This window comes from Pristis pectinata, chromosome 1 (genome assembly GCF_009764475.1).
Source record: "Pristis pectinata isolate sPriPec2 chromosome 1, sPriPec2.1.pri, whole genome shotgun sequence".
Classification (NCBI taxonomy): Eukaryota; Metazoa; Chordata; class Chondrichthyes; order Rhinopristiformes; family Pristidae; genus Pristis; species Pristis pectinata.
The window spans coordinates 68,620,222-68,642,758 of record NC_067405.1 but is presented as its reverse complement, the minus strand read 5'-3'; the positions used below and the strand labels follow the sequence as shown (position 1 = coordinate 68,642,758).

General features: G+C 41.3%; 1 protein-coding gene across 1 annotated transcript in view; it reads right to left on the bottom strand.

Moving 5' to 3' along the window:
- Positions 1–22,537, bottom strand: part of LOC127568304 (arf-GAP with GTPase, ANK repeat and PH domain-containing protein 1-like) — a 540,943-nt gene that overhangs the window by 281,671 nt on the left and 236,735 nt on the right. The window contains 1 exon segment of the mRNA XM_052011908.1: positions 6,885–6,972. Within this exon segment, the coding sequence (XP_051867868.1) occupies positions 6,885–6,972 (88 nt within the window).

The window sequence follows — 22,537 nt, the reverse complement described above, 5'->3', positions numbered from 1 at the left end:
TTAAGGCAGTGATTTTTACTTTCTCCTGTTGGCACATTTGTGCATAACCTAGTTTGTGTATAACCTAGTGTGTGCAAGCATGCACCTCTAACTGCCTTAAACCTAATACATCAATAAAAAGTTGTAGTTGCTTCCTATTCAGTCATTTAGTTGGCAAACTGCAATTTTGTTTTAAATTAACCATTAGTTTGAAAATCACAAATGTGGCATCATTGTAACTGAGCACGATGCTGAATTAATCTAGCATGGTTTCAAAACAAGAGCTTAGATCCATGTGATTTGAAAACTCCAGACATACAGGAAATATTGGCAGTATTTCACTGATACAAATAGAAATATATAAATGGCATATTATTTAAAATTTTAGCTGCTGTGGATATTTTTTCATTGTTTATATTAAATAAAAAGCTTGGCCTTTATCTGTATTTATAGCTGGTTTAAATAACGAATGGCAATCCATAAAGCCCAAGGGTTCCAAGCATTCATTTCTGCTCTATGCCAAGTCAGCTGTGATAGGGAACTGACCAGGGTGCCTTTGACGTGATCACTTATCCTGTGAGATTTACTGTAAATACAGGGGGGCAGGAGAGGCCAGTGTTCTGAAGTTGACCTGTCAAATCCTAGAATACAACACTGAGACTTCATTCCCAGGACAAGAGCAGAGAAGTGAGCAGCCAGTGCTACTCATTGACCAAACTCACAAACAAGGAGTGGCCATCACAGTACCACACCATTACAACACCTTCAGCAGAATAAAAGAGTAAGGAAGAAAGCTGGCATAAAAAAGTGAATCCTTTCCTCACTTCCCTACTCCCCCAAAGCCAACCAAGGGCAAGTTTTTCTGCAAACTAAAACATGCTAGATTAACTCAGCATCATGCTCTGTTGCAATGATGCCATGTGTCTGAAATGCAGTTCAGTAGCCAAATTAATTTTAACTCCACATCTTACGATTCATTATTACTTGTCCATTACCAGACTAATTAAACATTATTCTCTGGCATAAATAAAATTAGTGTATAAAACTGTAAACATCGGATTGTTATTGTTTGCACAGGAAAATGTTAAAAAATTATGAGGAAAGCTTTCAAAGATGATTGTTAATGGAATGTCTGCCTGGGAAGTACACTGACACTGGAAATAGTCTGCTGACTTAGTTTTTGAAAAAAAGGTGGGTTGAGTGTTCAAACACCAACAGACTGCAATTCAAAAGAACAAGTGGCACGTGTATTCACAACGCTGGATTTTAGCAAGAAGAAGAAATTCAAGAATAACTATGTTACAGTAATGTAGTTCATTTTGGCAGCACACACTAACCAACAAAGAGCAACAATTGTACAATTAAAAGGCAGTTTCAAAGCAGATAGACAAGAGGAGAATAACAGATTATAGAGAATAACAGCACTGTGATTAAGGGTTGGGAGAAAAGAAATAAATAGAACTTCATATTAAAAACAGTAAATGTTATGTTCATACAAAACAAATTAATCAAAAAAGTCTCATTCATTACTCTGAAGATAAAGTCAGAATATAAATTCCTCTATAATTAACAGTTTTTAAAAGGGAAGGAGAGCCAATGCAAGGCAAATACAGAAGTAGGTGTCATTAAACCTCTGTCATTAATGTTTTACTTCTTTTAAAATCTTATTGATGGTGCTGGAAGTTGCATTCTTTTTAATGAACCATGTGTTCTGGGATTATGTAACGAAGTAGTTCTGAGAACACAAAGAACAATCTGCAGAAGGTTGCAGGAACTCAATATGAAAGCCATCATAGATAATTTCAAAATAAACACCTCTCGAATAAGACGTATAAATGAATTGCATGAATCTGAATGGCATCAGTCAAGGTGAGCCCTATTCCAGGCAAATAAGTTAGTTGACTTAAAATTAAGCTCAGTACCATATAAAGTCTCCATGAATACTTAATAATTAATCGTTCCTACATCTCAGTAACCAATGCTAGATACATTGTCACAGGTATCAAGCTCCCACTTTCCTCATTCAATGGGCCATTCTTCATATGTTAGGCTAGCGAGAAAGGGAGAGTAGGCATAAATTGGTCTTTTTCTGTTAGAAAGATGTACAAGCAGTGTGCTTCAGGGATTGGTGCTGGGACCTCAACTTTTCACAATTAATTTAAACTTGGGATAGTTAATGGGGAAGTCTTGGGTATAGTCTACATTACAATAGAGGTGGTGCTGGATATCTTAAAATGTATGAAGGTAGATAAATCTCCAGAGCCTGATCGGGTATATCCAAGAACATTGTGGGAAGCTAGGGAAGAAATTACAGAAGCCCTGGCTGAGGTATATGCATCATCATTAGTGATGGATGAAGTGCTGGAAGACTGGAGGGTGGCTAATGATGTGCCTTTATATAAGAAGGGGTACAGAGAAAACTGAGGAACTGCAGCAACACACACAAAATGCTGGAGAAACTCAGCAGGTCAAGCAGCATCTATGGAGGGAAATAAACAGTCGACGTTTTGGGCCGAGACCCTTCATTGGAACTGGAAAGGAAGAGGGCAGAAGCCAGAATGAGGAAGTCAGGGGAGGGGGATGAGCACAGGCTGACAGGTGACAGGTGAGTCCAGGTGAGATGGGGAAGGCAGGTGTGTGGGGGAGGGGGAAATGAAAGGAAGGAAGTGATGCAAGAAGCTAAGAGGTTCTAAGATGGATAGAAGAGGCAAAGGCTGAAGAAGGAGGAATCCAGTAGGAGAGTACAGTAGTCCATGGAATAAAAGGAAGGAGATGGGGAATAGATGGGCAGGACATGGGGGCAGGGGAGGGGAAGCAGAAGGGGTGGGGGGGCCACAGGAATGAGGGAAGACAAAGGGGAAGGGGGGGGCGGAAGGGGAGGGGTTACCAGAAGTTAGAGAAATCGATGTTCAGGCCATCGACCAGTAGACCAGTAAGCCTAACAGCTTTGGAAGATAAGTTACTAGAGGGGATTCTGAGATAAGATATACATGCATTTGGAAAGACAGAGGTTGATTAGGGATAGTCAGCACGGCTTTGTGCATGGGAGATATGCCTCACAAATTTGATTGTTTATTGAAGAAGTAATCAAGAAGAAGGTCGATGAGGGAAAGGCAGTAGACATAGTCCATATGGACTTCAGTAAGGCCTTTGATAAGGTTCTGCATGGTCGGCTGCTTTGGAAATTTATATTGCATGGGATCCAGAGAGAGTCAACTAATTGGATACACAGTTGGCTTGATGGTAGGAAGCAGAGGGTGATGGTGGAAGGTGGTTTTTCAGACTGGAGGCCCGTGACTAGTGGTGTTCCCCAGGAGTCAATGCTGGGTCCATTGCTATTTGTCATCTATATCAATGATTTAGGTGAGAATGTACAAGGCATGGTTAGTAAGTCTGCAGATGACACTAAAATATATGGTGTTGTAGACAGTGAAGATGGTTATCGGAAATTACAGAGGGATCTTGATCAGTTGGGTAAGTGGGCTGAGGATTGGCAGATGGAGCTTAATTCAGATAAGTGCGAGGTGTTGCATTTTTGGAAGACAAATGAGGGTAGGGCTTGCACAGTGAACAGTAGGGCCCTGAGGAGTGTTGTAGAGCAGAGGGACCTAGGAGTACAAGTACATGGTTCCTTGAAAGTGGCGTCTCAGGTAGACAGGGTGGTGAAGGCAGCTTATGGCAGGCTGGCCTTCGTCAGTCAGTGCATTGCGTGTAGGAGTTGGGATATTATGTTGCAGTTGTACAAGACATAGGTGAGGCTGTATTTGGGATATAGTGTTCAGTTTTGGTCACCCTACTGAAGGAAAGATGCCATTAAGTTGGAAAGAGTGCAGAGGAGGTTTATGAGGATGTTGCCAGGACTTGAAGGACTGAGTTAAGGAGAGAGGTTGAGCAGGCTGGGACTTTATTCATTGGAGTGTAGGAGAATGAGGGGTGATATTACAGAGGGGTATATAAAATCATGAGGGACATAAATAGGGTCAATGCACATAGTCTTTTTCCCAGGGTTGGGGAATCAAGAACTAGAGGACATGGGCTTAGGATTGAGAGGGGAGAGATTTTATAGGAACCTGACAGGCAACTTCTTCACCCAGAAGGTGGTCTGTATATGGAACAAACTGCTAGAGGAAGTGGTTGAAGCAGTTACATTAATGACATTTAAAAGGCACTTGGACAGGTAGATGGATAGGAAAGGCTTAGAGGAATATAGGCCATCACAGGGAAATAGGACTAGCTTAGATGGGAATCTTGGTCGGCATGGACCAGTTGGGCCGAAGGGCCTGTTTCTTATCACTGTGACTAAATGAAATCACCAAAGGCAAGGTTGCTAAATTTATTGAATGTACAAAAGGTGGGTAGCAAAGAAAATCATGAAGAGGACACAAGGAGGCTGAAGAGGGATACAGATAGGTTAGGTAATTGGGCAAAGATCTGGCAAATGGAATATAGTGTGGAAAAATGGTCAACTGTCCATTTTGGAAGGAAAAAATAGAAAGCATATTATCTAAATGGTGAGTGATTTCAGAGCTCTGAGATGCAGAGGGATCTGCATGTTGTAATATACAATTTGCACAAGTCTAATGTACATAATCAGGAAGTACTTACGAAAGCTCTTAAAATGTTACTGTTCGTTGCAAAGGGAAATGAACACAAAAGCAGGGAGGTTATGCTTTAGTTACATGGGATATTGGTGAGACCACATCTGGAGTGCAGTACTGCTGGTCTGATTTAAGAAAGGATGTTAATGTGTTGGAAGCTGTTCAGATAAGTTTACTAGACCTATAACTGGTGGATTATTTTAAATGAGGAAAGACTAAGCTTATATCGGCTGGAGTTTAGAAGAATGAGAGAGGGATTTGATTGAAACGAACAAAATCCTGAGGTGGAATATGAAGAAAATGTTTCATCTTGTGGGAGAATCTACAGCTAAGGCTTAATGTTTAAAAATAAGAGATCACCCATTTCATATGGGGATGAGGCAAAATATTGTGTCTCAAATGGTCTTGAGTCTTCGGAACTTGGAATGGAGTAAATTTTTTTTGAGGCAAGTTAGATAGATTCCTGATAAGCACGGTGGGGTGGGGGAGGGGTGAAATGTTACCAGGGTGGTGTTGAGGTTACACCAGATCAGCCATAGGGTGGCCTATTTCTATTCTCAATTTATTTGTTTGTAGGCGTAGCTTTTTCAGAGTATTGAAGCTTTCAGCAGAGGTTTTCTCCAGTAAATAGTAATTGGAGTGGGAACTTTAATTAGCTATTCCACCGCCAATTTTAGGCTAAAAGACCATAAGTGTTAACTATTCCATGAGAATAGGTTGGGGAATTTGCAACTTTCTTGGCTTACTCATATTTTACAGTGAATATTCATAGAACATAACCACACAGAAGGCTTCTTTATTTAAAAAATAAATAACAGTTACTAATATCACCTTGGCTGATGTCATACATGAAAATTAGTTCCTCCTATCCAAATGCAATGCATTCTGGAGACAACAAGCGCAAAGATAACATATCTAAAATGAGTTAATGATCTCTATTTTAAAACCACATCAATAAGTCATGAGCTAACTATAAATTCCAGCAGCATCAAATTTGAAGTTGATAATAATAAAATAACCACAGCTTAGAAGTGATATAACATCCACAACGTAAGTTATAAAAACTGCCCAGACAATTGTCATTCATAGAAAGAGTGCTACAAATTTCAGTGTGAGCATTTTGTTCATTGGTGCAGCCAATGCTAAGGCTCTGTGGGAAGGACCACAGTGGCAGCTCCTTCCGTTATCACACATGGAGGGGCAGAATTGGGTGAGGAAGCCCCTCGAACAATGAAAGGGGTATCACCTCAGGGAGCCACATGAGGAGCAATGGCGCTATGTTTGCTTGTGTTTTTTCTTTAAAGTTTACATTACTGAATGTAACAATCATGAATGTTAAGGTTTTGTTTTTGCACTGTTTCTTCCTTTGTATATATTTTTATTATGAATAAAGCTTAATTTTTGATATATTAAAAAATGTTTCATTGGATGCGTTGGGCAATGTCCCCGATGAAATGGCTGGTCATACTTTAGTGTAGTGGGAGCTCAGCTAATGTTTGATTGAGTTATGGTCACAAGCTGCCTCCAGCAGTCACATCCAAATGCTGTACAGTGACATTTACAGCACCCTGCATGCAAACTGGTGTAGAGAAAGACAGCCTGCTTTCCTGAAGGGTAAACCTGGCAGAAACATGGATCATAGATTTAAATATTCACCACCAGTTCCATCACCTCCAGGAACTGGGCCGTAAATTTAATACTTCAACTCAAGCTGCAGAAATTGCCCAGATGGTAGCCAACTCCAGGTGGTGATGCAGAGCCAAATACTCCTAGCTTAAATGGGTATTCGTCATGTGCAAGCTTTGATAGGGATTTCTTACAAATGATCGGACCTCAGATGGCATCATGTAGCGCCTTTTCCCTGCTGTTCATTCACATCAGCACAGTGATCAAGAGGGGAAATCCTTGGTTAATTTTCAGCTCTCTATCACACATCATTTCCAGGAACTAATGGTGATTTGTGCAGACTGGTGTAAAGAAGCCAGATCCACAGTGTGAGCTGCTTTCACTCATGAAGTCAGTGCAGAGCATCTTATTGGTGTCCTACACAGAGTAATCCCTGTCCTCTCATCTGTACATTACACCAGCAATAGCTGCTGTGTGATTGTTGCAATACATTCATCAATGTCTAGACTGAAGAGTAGGTGGCTCTGGAAAGTACATCTGAACTCTGGTTTGTCAGGGTCCTTCACTTTTGGTTTGGGTATACTAGATAATAGATCCAATACTAGATACACAACTCAGACGCATCTCCACCCCTGAGTATTTCAGCAGAAATGTCAGTAAAATGTAACCGCTCTTGCTTACCTTCAGGTGACTCCTCCTGCACGTAGGTTCCTGTCAAGTAACGATGCACCAAGGCTGACTTGCCACTGGCTAAATTACCCACAATCCCCTGAAAGGCAAAAGCAACATCAATGAGATCCCATCCCACAGTGGAGGTACCCAACAAAAAGCATCACACCCCTCTGAACACCAAACCTGGGTCACAAATGCCCAACTTATGGACACCCATAGATACAAACAAGTCCCTAAGATACTATTAAATTCAAAAGTCCGACACAGATACATATGTTCCTATGAATGGCAGAACTAGTTTCTCCTGTCCCTCCACTTTTAGTAATTGTTCTTTCTTATCAGTCTTATGTGCTTTTGATGCTATTCATTATAGTACTGTAGAAGTCTGGTTACCGTATCGAGTGATTTTTTTTTGTGCGTTTTCCATCTTATGGACAAAATTGACTTAAGGACTTCTGTAAAAACAGAACCCATTCATTACCTAGAGATGGGCTGTGCATGCAATTATAAACCAGGGCTACTTTCACTTGAAATGCCCCATTTGCACACACAAACTGAAGTAAGATGTCCACTCTGATTAAAGACTTCACTTTGTGGTGTAGTTCTATAGCTTCCAGCAATCTCAATCATACAGCATAGCAAAATTCAGGAACTTATTTGAATCAGCTTTCTTGGCTACTGATATGGTCAAATACTTCGATGCAATTCTACATTACTAACAAAAGAGTACTCAGATTGAGATGGGGGATAACTTGAATAACATCAAGTTATTCAACCACCAGAAAGCAGAAAGAAAGCAATTTAAATGCTGTGTGATAAGCATTTTGGTCAGCACGCATTTAAGGTTACCCAAAATTTTAGTGTCTTTGTAAAGTGTTGCACTGTCAAAAGTCACCTTTCATCTCGAGACGTTATCTGCCTTTTCAGATGAATGTAAACCATTCCACGGCACTATTCTGAAGAACTAGGGAGTTTTCTACAGTGTCCTGGCCAGTAGTTTTCTTTCAACAATAGCCCACAATAAATTACCACAGCATTATCTCAATTTGGATGGCTCAGAGTAAATTGGCTGAGCATTCCTCACATTGTACCACAGACTCCACTTCCACACATTTCATCGACTGAAAAGTACTTCAAGATGTCCTGAGATGATAAAGGGTACTACATAAATGCAAGTTCTTTCCTTTTAAGTGCTCTTTAGAGACACAATCCTGCTGTTGAAAATATTCTGATTTATTTTAAGCCTGCATATATTCCTGTGGCTCCAACATTGTTCAGTACCTGAGGTTCATAGGTCTCAAGGATTAATGACAAAAGGCAAGGGAAGTGGAGGAGATAGACCAAAAAGGCCCACTGTCAGCTCTACAACTGGGGTAACCTACAAATTCAAGAGGAGTTCAGATGGCTTTTCCAGCATTGCCCTCTTAACACCCAAGGTTATGAAAGTGCCTAGTATGAAAATTTCCAGTGGCTATGCAGTTCTGTGCTAAACAGCAGGGAGGTTCAATGTACTGTCCCCCTGCAGAATTTCTTTCCCCCTCCTGCTTTAAATCACCTCTATCCTCTGGCCAAAGAGCGAAAGAAGTCTCCAACACTCATAATCTGTCCCACTGTATTATGGCCAGCAGTGATTTAGCACAATAAAAGGATACAGCTATGCTCCTCCTCTCTATGTAATCATTTAGAGCTTTTCAACCCTGCTGCACCGATATATCCACTGTAAAGTATGAACAATCAGCAGGAATGCACTACCTTCACCTCCCCCCGAGCACACCCCGTCTCCCCAAACAAATACACAGAGAGCAAGAATTTTGGCTGTGGAACAATATAAGGCATCCTGTTAAAGCAAATTTGGCACAAAACATTTCATCAGCAGGATTTACATTTAGTTTTCCTATGCAGCTGAACAAACACCAAACTTCACAATAATACCATTTACAAACTGTATTAGCACATCAGTTGATACAACAGGAACTCTGTTCAGTTGCCGAGGTTCCAAAGCAGGATATTGACATGGCATCTGCCTTTTCTATATTACATATTGCATTGCTAAGCTAAGGATGTCAGGAGGTTGGGTGATGGCCTGCTCCATCAGCCATAAAGCAAGGGCCATGGACTCACGCCAGGACGGTAAACCTTTGTTGATTTTTACTCTGCACTTTCGCAGTCCTCGCCATTGCAATACTGTTGATGGATGCAATGCCTTCCCTCTATTCTGGCAGCCTTTTAACTGCACTGTTTTGTATTTCACCTTTCACTCATAGCAATCATGTGTGCACCCTGCACCCACCCAAATCTGTAATCAATGAACCCATCTCAAAAAGTTGGACCATTTTTTTCTACATCAATTTCTGACAGCTGATTTTGCTGCAATCCCTGTTATTCCACATTTTAATATTTAAAAGACTTTTAAAAAATTCCTTTGTATGTGTCTGCGTGAACTGAAATAAAAAGACTTCTTCCTCTTAATACTGGAATTACACTTTTCAATTTTTTTGATTAATTTTCTAAGTATCCTAATCCTCCCAAATTTCAATCTAATTGAAATGTGATGCTAACTTTTACCACAAACCAAAGCAGTCAATATGAATCTTCACGTTTCAAAGATGAACGCGGTAATTTTAGTAAGGATTCTGTACAACAAGCCTGTGAACTTTCTCCTATGCTCATATCCAATCATCTGATTCCCTCCAAAAACACAAAGATGAGAAGCAGACATCACAAGGAGAAAACAATCAGTTACGAGCCCACAGCAATCACTTCATTTCAATTCCAAGCACTGGTAACACCTCTGCCTTCAGTTTGCAGTAGTGATCAGTGCCAAATTTACAAATTATCATTTATAAAAGAAAACATTTCTCAAGTAATTTGATGCCATAGTTCATGAGTCAGATTAAATGAAGAGAATGCACACAAGGTACCAGCTTATGAAATGTTATAAATGATTGAGTCAAAGAATCTTGGAAACAGGCCCTTCGGCCCATCGGATCTGCATTGACCATCAACCACCCATTTTACACCAATCTGACACTCATCCCATTTTTTTCTCCTCATCAACTCCTCCCAGATTCTACCACTTGCATACACACAAGGGGCAATTTCCAGTGTTTATTTAATCTACCAACCTCCACGTATTTGGGATGGGGAGGAAAATGAAGACCATGCACCCAGAAGAAACTCTCACAGTCACAGGGAAGACATGCAAACTCCACACAGGCAGCACCAGTCATTAGGTCTGAACCGGGGTTGATGGTGTTATGAGGCAACATCTCCACTAGCTGCACCACCATGCCGCCCACTGGGACACATTTAACACAAGAGTTGGAACTTGGCAAGTCAATTTTACAGCAATCCAATATGAGAATAAAAATAAACTGGCAATGTCACAACAGAATTTTCAATTACATTACAATCTCACCCATTGAGGCTGTTAAGGGGCAGAAAGCAAAGAATATGAAAAAAAGGGCCAATTTTGGGTTGGCAGACTGTTAGAAATGGGTACCCGCTGCCATTCACAATTGAAATTAATGATTTGGGTGAAAAGGCAAAGTATAGAGCATCCAAATCTGGTGTATTCAAAGCCAGATGGGAAAGTGAGTTGTAAGGACTATCGAGGCCCAGATATTTCTGATCTGCTCCCCTGGCCTGAAAGCAGCACAGGGCCTTTCTCACTGTCCCTCCACATCCCAGATGCCAGCAGCGTAATCTCAGTGGTGATACAGCCTCAGACGGTGCAATAAAGAGGCCCTGTTCCTGAAATGACGTTGACATTCTATGAGAGATGATAAAATTAGGGGTGGAGTCCTACTGACTATAAAAGCTAGTTGAACTGCGCTGCAGTGTCAGGTGAAGGCTCAGTCATTTCAAACTGAGATGAGAAGAAATTGCTTTCACCACAGATGGTTGTACTGCTTTGGAACTCCCTACCTGCGTGGGCTGTGGGTTCTCATTCGCCATTTATATTCAAGGCTGAATGCAATGGATTTTTTTTATAGTGTGAGAATCGGATGCTGTGGGTGGTGCAGATAGTAGAGCTGCTGCCTCACAGCCCCAGTGACCTGGGTTCAATCCTAACTTTGGTGGGTTTCGTCCGGGAGCTCTGGTTTCCTCCCACATTATAAAGACGCGGAGGTCGGTGGTTTAATTAGCCGCTGTAAATTGCTCCTACTGTGTAGGTGAGGGGTAGAACCCAGAGGGAGTTGATGGGAACGTGCAGAGAATAAAAAGTGAGATTAATGTCTGACTAGTATAAATGAGTGGCTGATGGTCAGCAGGGACTCAGGGGGCCGAAGAAACTGTTTTTGTGCTATATCTCTCTCTGATTCTATATAGGGATCAGGCAAGAAAGCAGTCTTGAGTTCCAGGTTCATTTGCAAACTTACTGAATGGCAGAGGAGGCTTGAGGGTCCAAATGGTTCACTCCTGCTTCCATTTCCTATGTTTTTACACAAGTGAGCTGCAGAATACTGAGCAGTTCAAATACTTAATAAATGGACCGTTTCTATGTGAAACTCTGTCTGTAGAATATCCTGAAACGTCATGCTTTGTTGAACAACATTAAAGTGAGTGGTAAGTGGCATGCCAACCCATAATTACCATTTTACACAGCAACTTCCCTGGTCCTAAAAGACTAATTTTGTATGCGTGGTTTACCTTCCCCAAGACAAAATAAATGGATTTGAAATAATATTTTTTTAATTATGAGTTTCTGCTCCCAGCTAAATCAAATACATTCCAATAATAATTCAGGCTCTGCAAAATGCTAGTTAAAATTTTTGCTCTTTAGTCCTGGTTTACTGACTATGAGAAACTGATTGGTTCTTCAGACAGCTTGATGACATCACTCTTGCTAAACACAAGGAACTTCCCAAAGTTAAAGCCTGTCTGTAGATGATGTTGGAAAAGCAGAGTTCCACAGCACACAGATCACTATGTCTTTGCAGTCACCTTTTAAAAAAAATGCTAGCCATAAATGCTGCAACTTTGTTGTCAAATGCAGAAAGTCGAAGCCAGTATGAAGTTTTCCTTTATTTATTAACGGGATAAGTGTCACTAGCTAGCCTAACTCTTCACACTAATAAGTTGTTACTTCTAGGAAGGTTCTGAAAAGCCGTCTTCGTGAACTGCTGCATTCTCGCAAAGCTAAGTCCAACATCACTTTTTGGAAAGGACTTCCAGGAGTCAGTAATGAAGGAGGAATCACAATATATTTCATGGTGTGCGACTTGCAGGGGAACTTGCATGGGGCAACTTTTCCATGCCCCTTGTCCACTTAGATGGTTCAGACTGCAAAGTGCTGCTGAAGAAGACTTGGCAAGGTGCTGCAATACATCTAGATGGGCTGCCTGCAACCAGGGGTTACAGTCATAGAGGTCAGCCATTGAGAGCAGAATGAGAAACAAAATTCTTCACTCAGAGAGCAGTGACTCTTTGGAATTCACTACTTACGATAATTGTGGTGACTCAATCACTGATGACATTCAAAACTTTTAGATATCAGGAGATCTGTGATTAAGGCAGGAAAATAGCACCAAGGTAAAAGATCAGTCATGATTTTATTGAAGGAGGTACAAAGGGCCAAATGGCCTATTCCTGCTTGTTTATTTTCTTACAGAGTTTAAAGATGTACTATAGAATATTTGTTAAAAACCCACCTTGTAGGCTGAAGTCAACAGAGATGAAAATCTGCTGCCTTTATCGCTTATGTTTGACTCTAGACCCAAAGGAATTTGGTTGCCTCTTAACAACAGAATGCAAAATCACCCAGCAAGCCATATGTTGCACAGAATATAATTATAGGGTGTGAACGTCCATCACCAAGACCACTGACATCTGGTGGAGTGCTCAAGGACAAGGTTGCCAACCTGGCACAGCAGCAAGACATCACTAAGGCAACTGTAGGGATAAACCTAGTTGAATTCAACCTTATCCTCACTGATCTAGTTGTTGCAAGTTCATCAGTCAGTGACAGTACTGCTTAGAGCAGAGGTTTTCAACCTGTGGTCCGCGGGGGCGGGTTGCCAGGGGGTCCGCGAGCAAGCCAAGAAAAAAATGGAAAAGCGACCTGTTACAAAGACATAGCTTACTTGCTTGCTCCAGTTTTCCACTATTCAGAAAATTGGCCATATCTATTCTATCTGTTATAGGCTACAATCTTAGAGACTTAGACGGTGTTCCCTTCTGGTAAGCTGCTGCTTAATATTCGATTTGTGTAGTCAGAGTAGTCGGTAGTGTTCACTACTCACTACTGTTCTGTTGTGCACTGTAGTGTTAGCGAGACTGAGTGACGTTGTTGGTGTGCCTTAATAATATTGCTTACTTACCGTGCATTTACGCCACAGTGACGTCACTGTTAAATGAAAAGTGCGCAAGCGTGTAAATTTTAGATTAGTTTCGATAATTTTGTTTATCAGTAATAGTAATTAAACTGTCCAGCATGTATCGCTGAGTATGGAGAAATTTCTGAAGAGAAAAGCTGACCAGAAACCGGAAGATTCTGATGACGAAGGGGATAAGGGTGACCGAAAGAGAAAACCACACAAGTACCATCCAGAATACATTTCATATGGCTTCATCGCAGTGGGGACAAATGCAGACCAACCTCACTGTGTTGTGTGTTTGCAAACACTGTCCAACGATGCAATGAAACCAGTGAAATTGAAGCGCCATTTTAACAACAGTGCATCCAGATATTGCCAGTAAGCCGAAGGAATATTTTGAGCGGCAAAAGGAGCTGTACCTCAAGCAGAAAGGCAAAATGACAGCCTGCGCCACTGTAAATGAGAAAGCTCTTCACGCATCATATTTGGTAGCATTACGAATAGCACGTTCCAGAAAGCCTCCCACAATTGGAGAAGAGCTTATACTGCCTGCAGCAGTAGATATGTGTGAAGTTGTACTGGGAAAAAAATCCAGTCAAAAACTGAAAGCCATTCCACTGTCTGATAACACAGTAAGCAGAAGAATTGGCGATATGGCGGAAGATATACAGAGCCAGCTGATAGCACGTCTTCAGCAAGTCAGATTTGCGATTCAGCTTGATGGAAGTACTGATGTTGCCAGTGCTGCGCAGTTGTTGGTTTATGTTCAATATTGCTGGGAAGGAGAGGCTTTGGAAGACTTTTTATTTTGCAAGGCGCTCCCAGGGCGTACAACCAGTGAAGAACTTTTCGGTGTGCTTGACACTTTTTTTGTACAATCGGCATTGGCGTGAACACAGTGTATTGGAGTATGCACGGATGGTGCTGCCGCAATGACGGGACGGAAGTAGGGTCTAGTCGCACGAGTGAAAGAAGTAGCTCCACATGTAGCGGCAACCCACTGCATGATTCACCGTGAGGCTTTGTCTGCAAAGGATATGGATGAAAATATTGTGGATGTGTTTTCCACGTGCATTAAAATCGTTAACTTTATCAAAGCCAGGCCACTCAATCATCGTTTGTTTGAAAACATATGCCGTGAAATGGAAGCCGAGCATAAGCATTTGTTGCTCCATATGGAAGTCAGATGGCTGTCACGAGGCCGCGTTGTGCAGCGTGTATATGAATTGCGAGATGAACTGCTCATTTTACTAAATGAGCATAAGGGATCATTGGCACAGTTCTTGACAGATGAGACGTGGGTTGCTGGATTAGCTTATCTTGTGGATATTTTCAACACTTTGAACAGCTTAAATCTATCATTGCAAGGACCTGGCTCAAATGTTCTGAAAACGCATGACAAAATCAATGCCTTCCAGAAAAAAACTCCGTATCTGGAAGGGAAGATGCAAACAAGGCATCTATGATATGTTTCCGTTGCTGGCTGACTTTCTGACAGTGAACGAGACTAAAACAGAGGCCATTGCGAGCACCGTTTTGAACCATATTCAACAGCTGTCACATTATTTCCATGAGTATTTCGGCGACGATGACACGAGCATGTTTGATTGGATTCGAAATCCATTTGAATGCATGCTTACTAATTTAACTGGACGTGAACAAGAAGAATTGGCTGAACTGTCATCTGACAGGACTTTGCGCTTGCAGTTCAACCAAATGTCACTGTTGTCATTCTGGACAGCACACTCCCAGGAGTATCCACTGCTGTCCGGCAAAGTCGTCAATGTTCTGTTACCATTTGCAACCACTTACTTGTGCGAAATAGCATTTTCTGCAGTCACTGCCATGAAAACCAAATACAGATCAAGACTGAATATTGAGGATGACATACGCGTATGTTTGTCGCACATACCATCACGTTTGGACAAACTCTGCAATGCAAAACAGGCACAACCTTCACATCGAACTGAACACTGAAAGACACCGCTGGTAATTATCGGTGATTGAAATAGTCACTATTTCAATAGAGCCTATGTGCAGTAATTTAAGTGTTGTATGCATGAATTATCGATTGTTTGATTTTGTGCGCTTTGGGGGTCCGCCATCTAACAAGGACATGTTCTGGGGGGCCGCAGCATGAAAAAGATTGAAAACCACTGGCTTAGAGTGATCACCAAGCAGACAAAGTTCTGCCTTCATATTAAGTGCACTATTTGTCAGGTTACATATTCTTGTTTAAAACAGCTCTTTGATCACTGTGGTGGACACTGCCAAATTATTTGATCGCAGATGGTAGTGACAAATGTGCCTCAGTGACTCTGGATTTGGATAGGGGAAAATCAGGACAAGATTCTTCCTGTAAATGCATTATGACCCCTGTCAGAAGAACAAACATTAGATGAGGAGCTATGCAAAGATGCACAACTAAAAAACACAGCTGGGCAAAACACATGACAGATTTATCATAAAACTGACATGTCAACTCTGTTTCTCTTTCAAATACTGCCTGACCTGTTTAGTATTTCTGGCATTTTCTTTTGTTTCAGATTTCTAGCATCAGCAGTTTCTTTTTGATCGTCATTGACAAACGAATACTCTGCAACCATACCAAAGGATAAACGATGCTCAGAAAACCATCCTCCACCAAAAAATCATTGCCTCCAGGAAAGGGGGACGGACAAAAGTTGGAAACACCAAACCTATTATAGTTCATTCAACAAAAAATTTTACAATGCATAACTCCTATCTCTGATTTACATTTGTCCTGGTGCACCAAGACTTTAAACTCTCGTTGTTTTTAAATCCTTTCACAGCCACACCATTCCCATCTCTGTAATCGCCTGAAGCATCTACCAGCACCCCTTCCCCCACCCCTCCAATAACTCTACAATCCTTTATTTCCAACCTTTGATTATCCCTGGTTTCCTTCACCCCACCACTGGACACAGCAACCAAGCAATAGTCACTATCCTAATATGTGCTTTTGTGGCTCTGTGTCAATTTTTATCAAACTGTACTCCCACCTTGGAACACTTGAACTAGTTTATTGACACTATATAAACCAATGAGCAAACATTATAGTTTACGTTGGGCGCAATATAAACCAACAGCATCTGGGGATTGTGTGCACAGGGAGAGGGATGGTGATGCACAGTCTGGTCAGATTACTCACAGGGGATCAATATAGTGCAGTATAACAAAGACATTTCAGGCCAGAATTTGTCACTGCACACTTATCTTTCTTCCCACTGTTCTCTTCATTTTACACTGCTGCCTTTAGCTTCCTTGTTATCTACTTACATGTAATCGGAATAGTGAGATTAGTCTTGACTCTCTCCCGCAGAAGGCTTACCACATTCTACAAACCTCCCATAGCAAGATCAGTCCACGAAAATGCTGGAAAGAATAACTGGACTCACCAACGATGCCAGATTCCCTGGGTAACGTTCCAAGGAATTGCTGCAACCTCACGCAGTTAGGAAAATGTTAAGCAGCTGTCAGCAATAAAAAGTATCACCTGCGCATGTATGGGGATACCAAACTTCCCAGCAATGACACTGGGAAATACTGACAGTTACGTGTGGAACTGCTGGCATTTCATGCAAAGTTCAAGCCAGCACCAGTGATGCCTTTCCCCCAACAACTGCTGTAAAGTCATCGGTTGGTCCATTATTTCCAGTGAAGTTACCATCTCAGCACAATGGTGCAAAGCATGCAAAGGAATGTTATACAGTCATCAGAATGGCTGACCTATAGCCTAACAGTGTTGTAATTTATGATCCTCTCCTCTTGCATGTGGGGAAAGGAAATGAAAAGAAAATAGCTGGTCCTGACTCTAACAGGTGACTCTGGGGAATAAATGCCACTAAAATTATCCAGATCGGAGAAGGTAAAAGGTAAAATACAAGAACCTTGACACTGATGTGGACAAGGAGATATAATTTGTGCATGCATTTAGAATTTTCAGAAGATGATGTAATGGAGAAGAATATATAAAAGGATAGTGATAGAGGTAGAATGGGGAAAGTATGGTGTAACAATACTAACTTTAGAATTAATTAAAGGCAATAGCATCCAGACTGAGAGACTTCAGAATGAAAGGTACAATTTTATCTGCACTCAAAATAAGTACCTTTATTGCTGTTATCATGAGAAGTACAGTACATATAACAAGCAAGTAGATGCCCGTGAATTGAGCAAAAAAGACCAGAGCAACTGATCCAAAGACAGATTTCTCAGAGCCAAGCAATTTCCAGAAAAGGTTGTTTATTGGCCTTCCCAAATGCTGCTCTGTTACAGCTATTAGGCGGTATGATTTTGCCTCTTGCACAATCCTACCACTCATTTGTTTCAACAGCTTGACCCACATCCATCACCTTAACGTGGACAGTTGTGGTTTAAATCAGTAGCTTACCACTTTACAGTAAGGTTCACCACACAGGGTTTTTTTTTTGAGATTCAAAGATAAACTTGCATAATTGTCAAAATGCAATTACAAGAAACTAATAGCAAACACCAAATACTCCCCTGCCACTCCAAGAGATGGTAAAAATTATACCCAAAGCTCCCATGCACATTCAATTATCAATTAAAATTATCACTGACAATTTATATTCCAGTCAAGGAATAAAATATGGGGCTTCATGCGATTCCTACAGGTGCAGTGACAGCTGGTGGAGCTGCTGCTTCACAGCCCCAGCAACTAGAGTTGGATCCTGACCTCTGGGGCTGTCTGCGTGGAGCTTGTACGATCTCCCTGTGACTTCATGGGTTTCCTCCGGGTGCTCCAGTTTCCTCCCACATCCTAAAGTCATGTGGCTTGGTAGGTTGACTTATTCACATAAATTGCCCCTGGTGTGCAGGTGAGTGCTAGAATCTGGGAGGAGTTGATAGTAATGCAAGGAGAATAAAATGGGATTCTTGTAAACATTTGCTTGATGATGCAGACTCAAGTGCATCAAAGGGCTTGCTCCTGTGCTATATAATTACTTCAGTTGAGGTTAAAATTGTCTTCCCTGCTTTTATACTCTGTGACTTTATTCATCAACTCTGTGTCTCTGCATGTTTCACTAACCACTCTCTCAAAATCCTTGCCAATTTCAAGGATTTGTGCACACATACACCCACATCCCTCTGCTCTTGCATCCCCTTTAGAGCTGGGCCATTTAGTCTCCGGTTATTCCTTCAGCCAAAATTTATCACTTTACATCGTGTGAAATACTGGTCTCAGCCATTCTGATTGCCAACCCCTGTCCTGATGCAGGGTCTCCTTTCCTCCCACTGATGCTACTTGACCTGCTGAATTCCTCCAGCAGATTCCAGCATCTGAAGTCTCCTGTGTCTCCTTTTCTGCTTGCAATCTATTACCCTCCCTCTCCGGGTTTACTGCAACCCTGAGCTTGGTATCATCCACAAATTGTGAAATTTTGTTCTGTAGACTCATATCCAAGTCACGAATTTGCAAGATCCATGCATAAACTCCCTGGGGAACACCACTGTCTACCAGCTTCATTCCAAGAAAACATTAACCACTACCCTCCATTTTCTGTCCATAAGCAGATTTTTTGTAATCCATCCTGCTACTGATCCTTTCATTCCACACACCTCAGTTTCACTGACCAATCTTTTATGTGGTATTTTGCCAAAAAGCATTTGAAAATTGACATAGACAACATCAACTGCTATCCTTGATCAATCTTACATAGAACACAGAACAGTACACCACAGGAACAGGCCCTTCAGCCCACAATGTCTGTGCCAAACAAGAAGTCAATTTAAACTGCACATATGCCTGCACATGGTCCATATCGCTCCATTTCCTGTCTGTTCATGTGTCTGTCCAAATGCCTCCCAAATCTTCTCTAAATTAAATCTTCTCTGTTAACTTATCAAAAATTTCAATCGGTTCAGTTAAACATGGGTTGTCTTTAACAAATCCATGCTGGCAATCCCTTCTTAACTCAAATATCTCCCTGTGCTGCTTAATTTTTTTCCTGGTCATTTCTAAGTACTTTCCCACCACTGAGATTAAACTGAACAGCCTGCAGATGCCCAACGCCTCCTTAAATCCCTCTCTGAACACAGGTTTCACACATGTCCCATTTTCTAATCCTCTAGTGTTTCCTGTTTATACAGGGAGGGCTGGTAGATTGTAAGATAAGATATTTTTATTAGTCACATGTACATCGAAACACACAGTGAAATACATCTTTTGTGTAGAGTGTTCTGGGGGCAGCCCACTAGTGTCGCCACGCTTCCGGCGCCAACATAGCATGCCCACAACTTCCTAACCCGTATGTCTTTGGAATGTGGGAGGAAACTGGAGCACCCAGAGGAAACCCACGCAGGCACGGGGAGAACACACAAACTCCTTACAGACAGCGGCTGGAATTGAACCTGGGTCACTGGCACTGTAAAGCGTCACGCTAACCGCTACAGGAAGCTCTCCTGCACTTCAAACTCATTTCCATTGGCAACCTAGTGCTCATTCTATCTGTAAGAGGTGACTTATTTACTTTTAGGTATAACCAACCATTATTAATTTTCACCCCACTAATTTTGAACATCTCCAGTTTTACTGAGATTTTGGCAACGTTATTTTCTTAGGTAATAACTAATACAAAGAGTTCATTAAGTACTCTCTGTTTCTATTCACAAATCACCTTTTTTGTCCCTAATTGGTCCATCCTCTCATTACAATATTGTTTGCATGTCTATAAAAGATTCTGGGTTTCCCTTTATGTTATGTGCAATTCTATTCATGTTCTCTCTTATTTTCCTGTTAACTTTCCCTCTCAGTTTGCTGTATTCAGTCAGCCTGGCTCTCTCTTGAATTATTCACCCATCATATGTCATGAACATCTTTAATTTGTTTCATCAATCCACCATTTTTGTCATCTGGGGGCTCTGGCTTTGGTTTCCTTTGTGGGAACATAAGCAGCATGTACTCCATTTAAAGATTTCTGACTGTTGCACTGAAGTTTTATTTCATTGAAGACTGAGATGAGGAGAAACTTATTTACTCAGATCATTTTAATCTTTGGAATTCACCACCCAAGAGGCTAGTAAATGTGCACTTGCTAAGTACATTTAATCCTGAGACCTGTACACTTTTAGATACTAAGGGAATCAGAGCTATGGGGAATAAGTGCACTTACGCTGAAGGAGCTCCTATCTGCTACTTGACTGACAGAGCAAACCTGAGGAACCAGGCGGTCTATTCATGGTTCTATATTTTATGTTCTGCTCACCTGGAAAACACCAACTCCAATAACGTTGAAGAATGAACAATCAGTCTTTTTTCCAGGGTAGGGTAGCGTAAAACTAGAGGGCAAAGATTTAAAGCAAGAGGAGTTTTTCCACACTGAGAGTGGTGGGCATGTGGAATGAGCTGCCAAAGAAAGTGGTAGAGGGGGTTACAACTGCAACTTTTAAAACACATTTGGGCAGGTTCATGGATAGAAAAGGTTCAGAGGAATTTGGGCCAAATGCGGGCAAACAGGATAGTTCAGGTTGGCATAGGCGAAGGACCCGTTTCCGTGCTGTGTAACACAATGCACAAGGGTCCCTCAATACTGCTCTGAAGTGTCAGTTTAGATTTCCATGCTCAAATAAGCTTAACCTCAGAGCCTACTCACACATAGTGGCAAGTCCTATCAACTGAGCCTTGACCTGTTCTCCCTTCCTGGTTAAATACAAACATTCAATACAAATGATATTACCTCACTTGCTTATAGATGCAAATTCAAAATATGTTTATAAATTGGCACAAACTTACAGAATCACTCAATGCCATAAGGAACTGAAGTGTCAAGCTGAGGTTAGAAATTATTGTTGGAATAGCATTGGTAAGCGGCACAATGTTATAAATAACCCAAAGTCATCTGGTGTTAACATTACAGGAAGAAGTAATCATTCAATTCATCAGTACCAATGTCTCACAGCTTGATCACCATATTTAAATATGTAAAATTTCCCTTGATCTCATCAAGGAAGCAATAGAGTTGTTTGAGTAATATAGGTTGAATCTAAATACAGAAGGAAGTACTGCTGTCACCAAATTCGGTACTATTATTAACAAAGCAAAATCCCTTTGACAAATGTGTGGAATTCTGATCAGAGTACTTATTACCTCAATTTTTCATTTGAAGTCATCAGATTTATGCAAAACTATGAATGAAATGATGCACAATTACAGACAATAAGAAACCCTAAAGCATCATCTCGCCTCATCAAATAGTTCAATGCGTGGCTAAAGAGCTGGTGCAGGAGGGAGGGCTTCAGATATGTGGATCATTGGGCTCTCTTTTAGGGCAGGAGGGATCTGCACGGGAGGGATAGATTGGACCTAATCTGGAGGGATATCAATATCCTTGCAGGGAGGTTCGCTCATGCTACTCAGGAGGGTTTAAACTGGAGTGAAAGGAGGGTGGGAACCAGAGCAGCAGGTCAGAAGGTGGATGGATTAATGGGAAGGTAGACATTATGACAAGCAAGTCTGAGTTCTGGTCAGGTTCAGCATGCCCAAGTTACAGTGTGAAGGCCTGAAATAGACCATGCATGGTCCAGATACAACGTATGCCTAACGGCCAAAGTTAGGCTGCGCAGGCTCAAGTTAAGGTGCACGTGCAGCTCCAACATCGGTGGCCTTGTCACCTGTAAAGATGCAATTTTTATTAGCAAATGGGGATTCCAAAACAAACAGAGAAAGTTCCCAGGGATGATTATGAAAGGGAAATGCAAAAAAAAGTGCCCAGTTTTCATTTTCTTTTGATGAAAATAATTGGTGATTGGAGGGGAATAAAGATTGCTTGTTTTCCATTCACAAAGTGTCACAGGGCAATGAAGGGTGAAATAAAACAAAAATGTTGGAAGTGCTTAGTAGATCAGGCAGCATCTGTGGACAAAGAAACAGCTGAGATTTCAGGTCCAGGACCCTTTGTCAGACCTGGGAAAAAGAGAAACAAGGTAATTTTAGGTAGCAGAGAAAGTGGGGGAGGGATTTCTCTGACAGGGTGAGATTAAGATATCTTTATTAGTCACATGTACATCAAAACACACAGTGAAATGCATCTTTTTTGCGTAGAGTGTTCTGAGGGCAGCCCAGATGACCTGATGTGACAAATAATGGGCAGTTAAAATCAGATTAAACTTCTCTGTCTGTGTAATGTGTTGCTAATTGTAAGGCTGTGGTACACGTCAAGTAAGTCAGGTACATGGATAGGAAAGGTTGAGAGGAATATGGGTTAAATGCGGGCAAAAGGGACTAGCTTAGATGAGCATCTTGGTTGGCATGGGTGAGTTGGGCCAAAGGGCCTGTTTCCCTGCTGTATGACTCTAAGA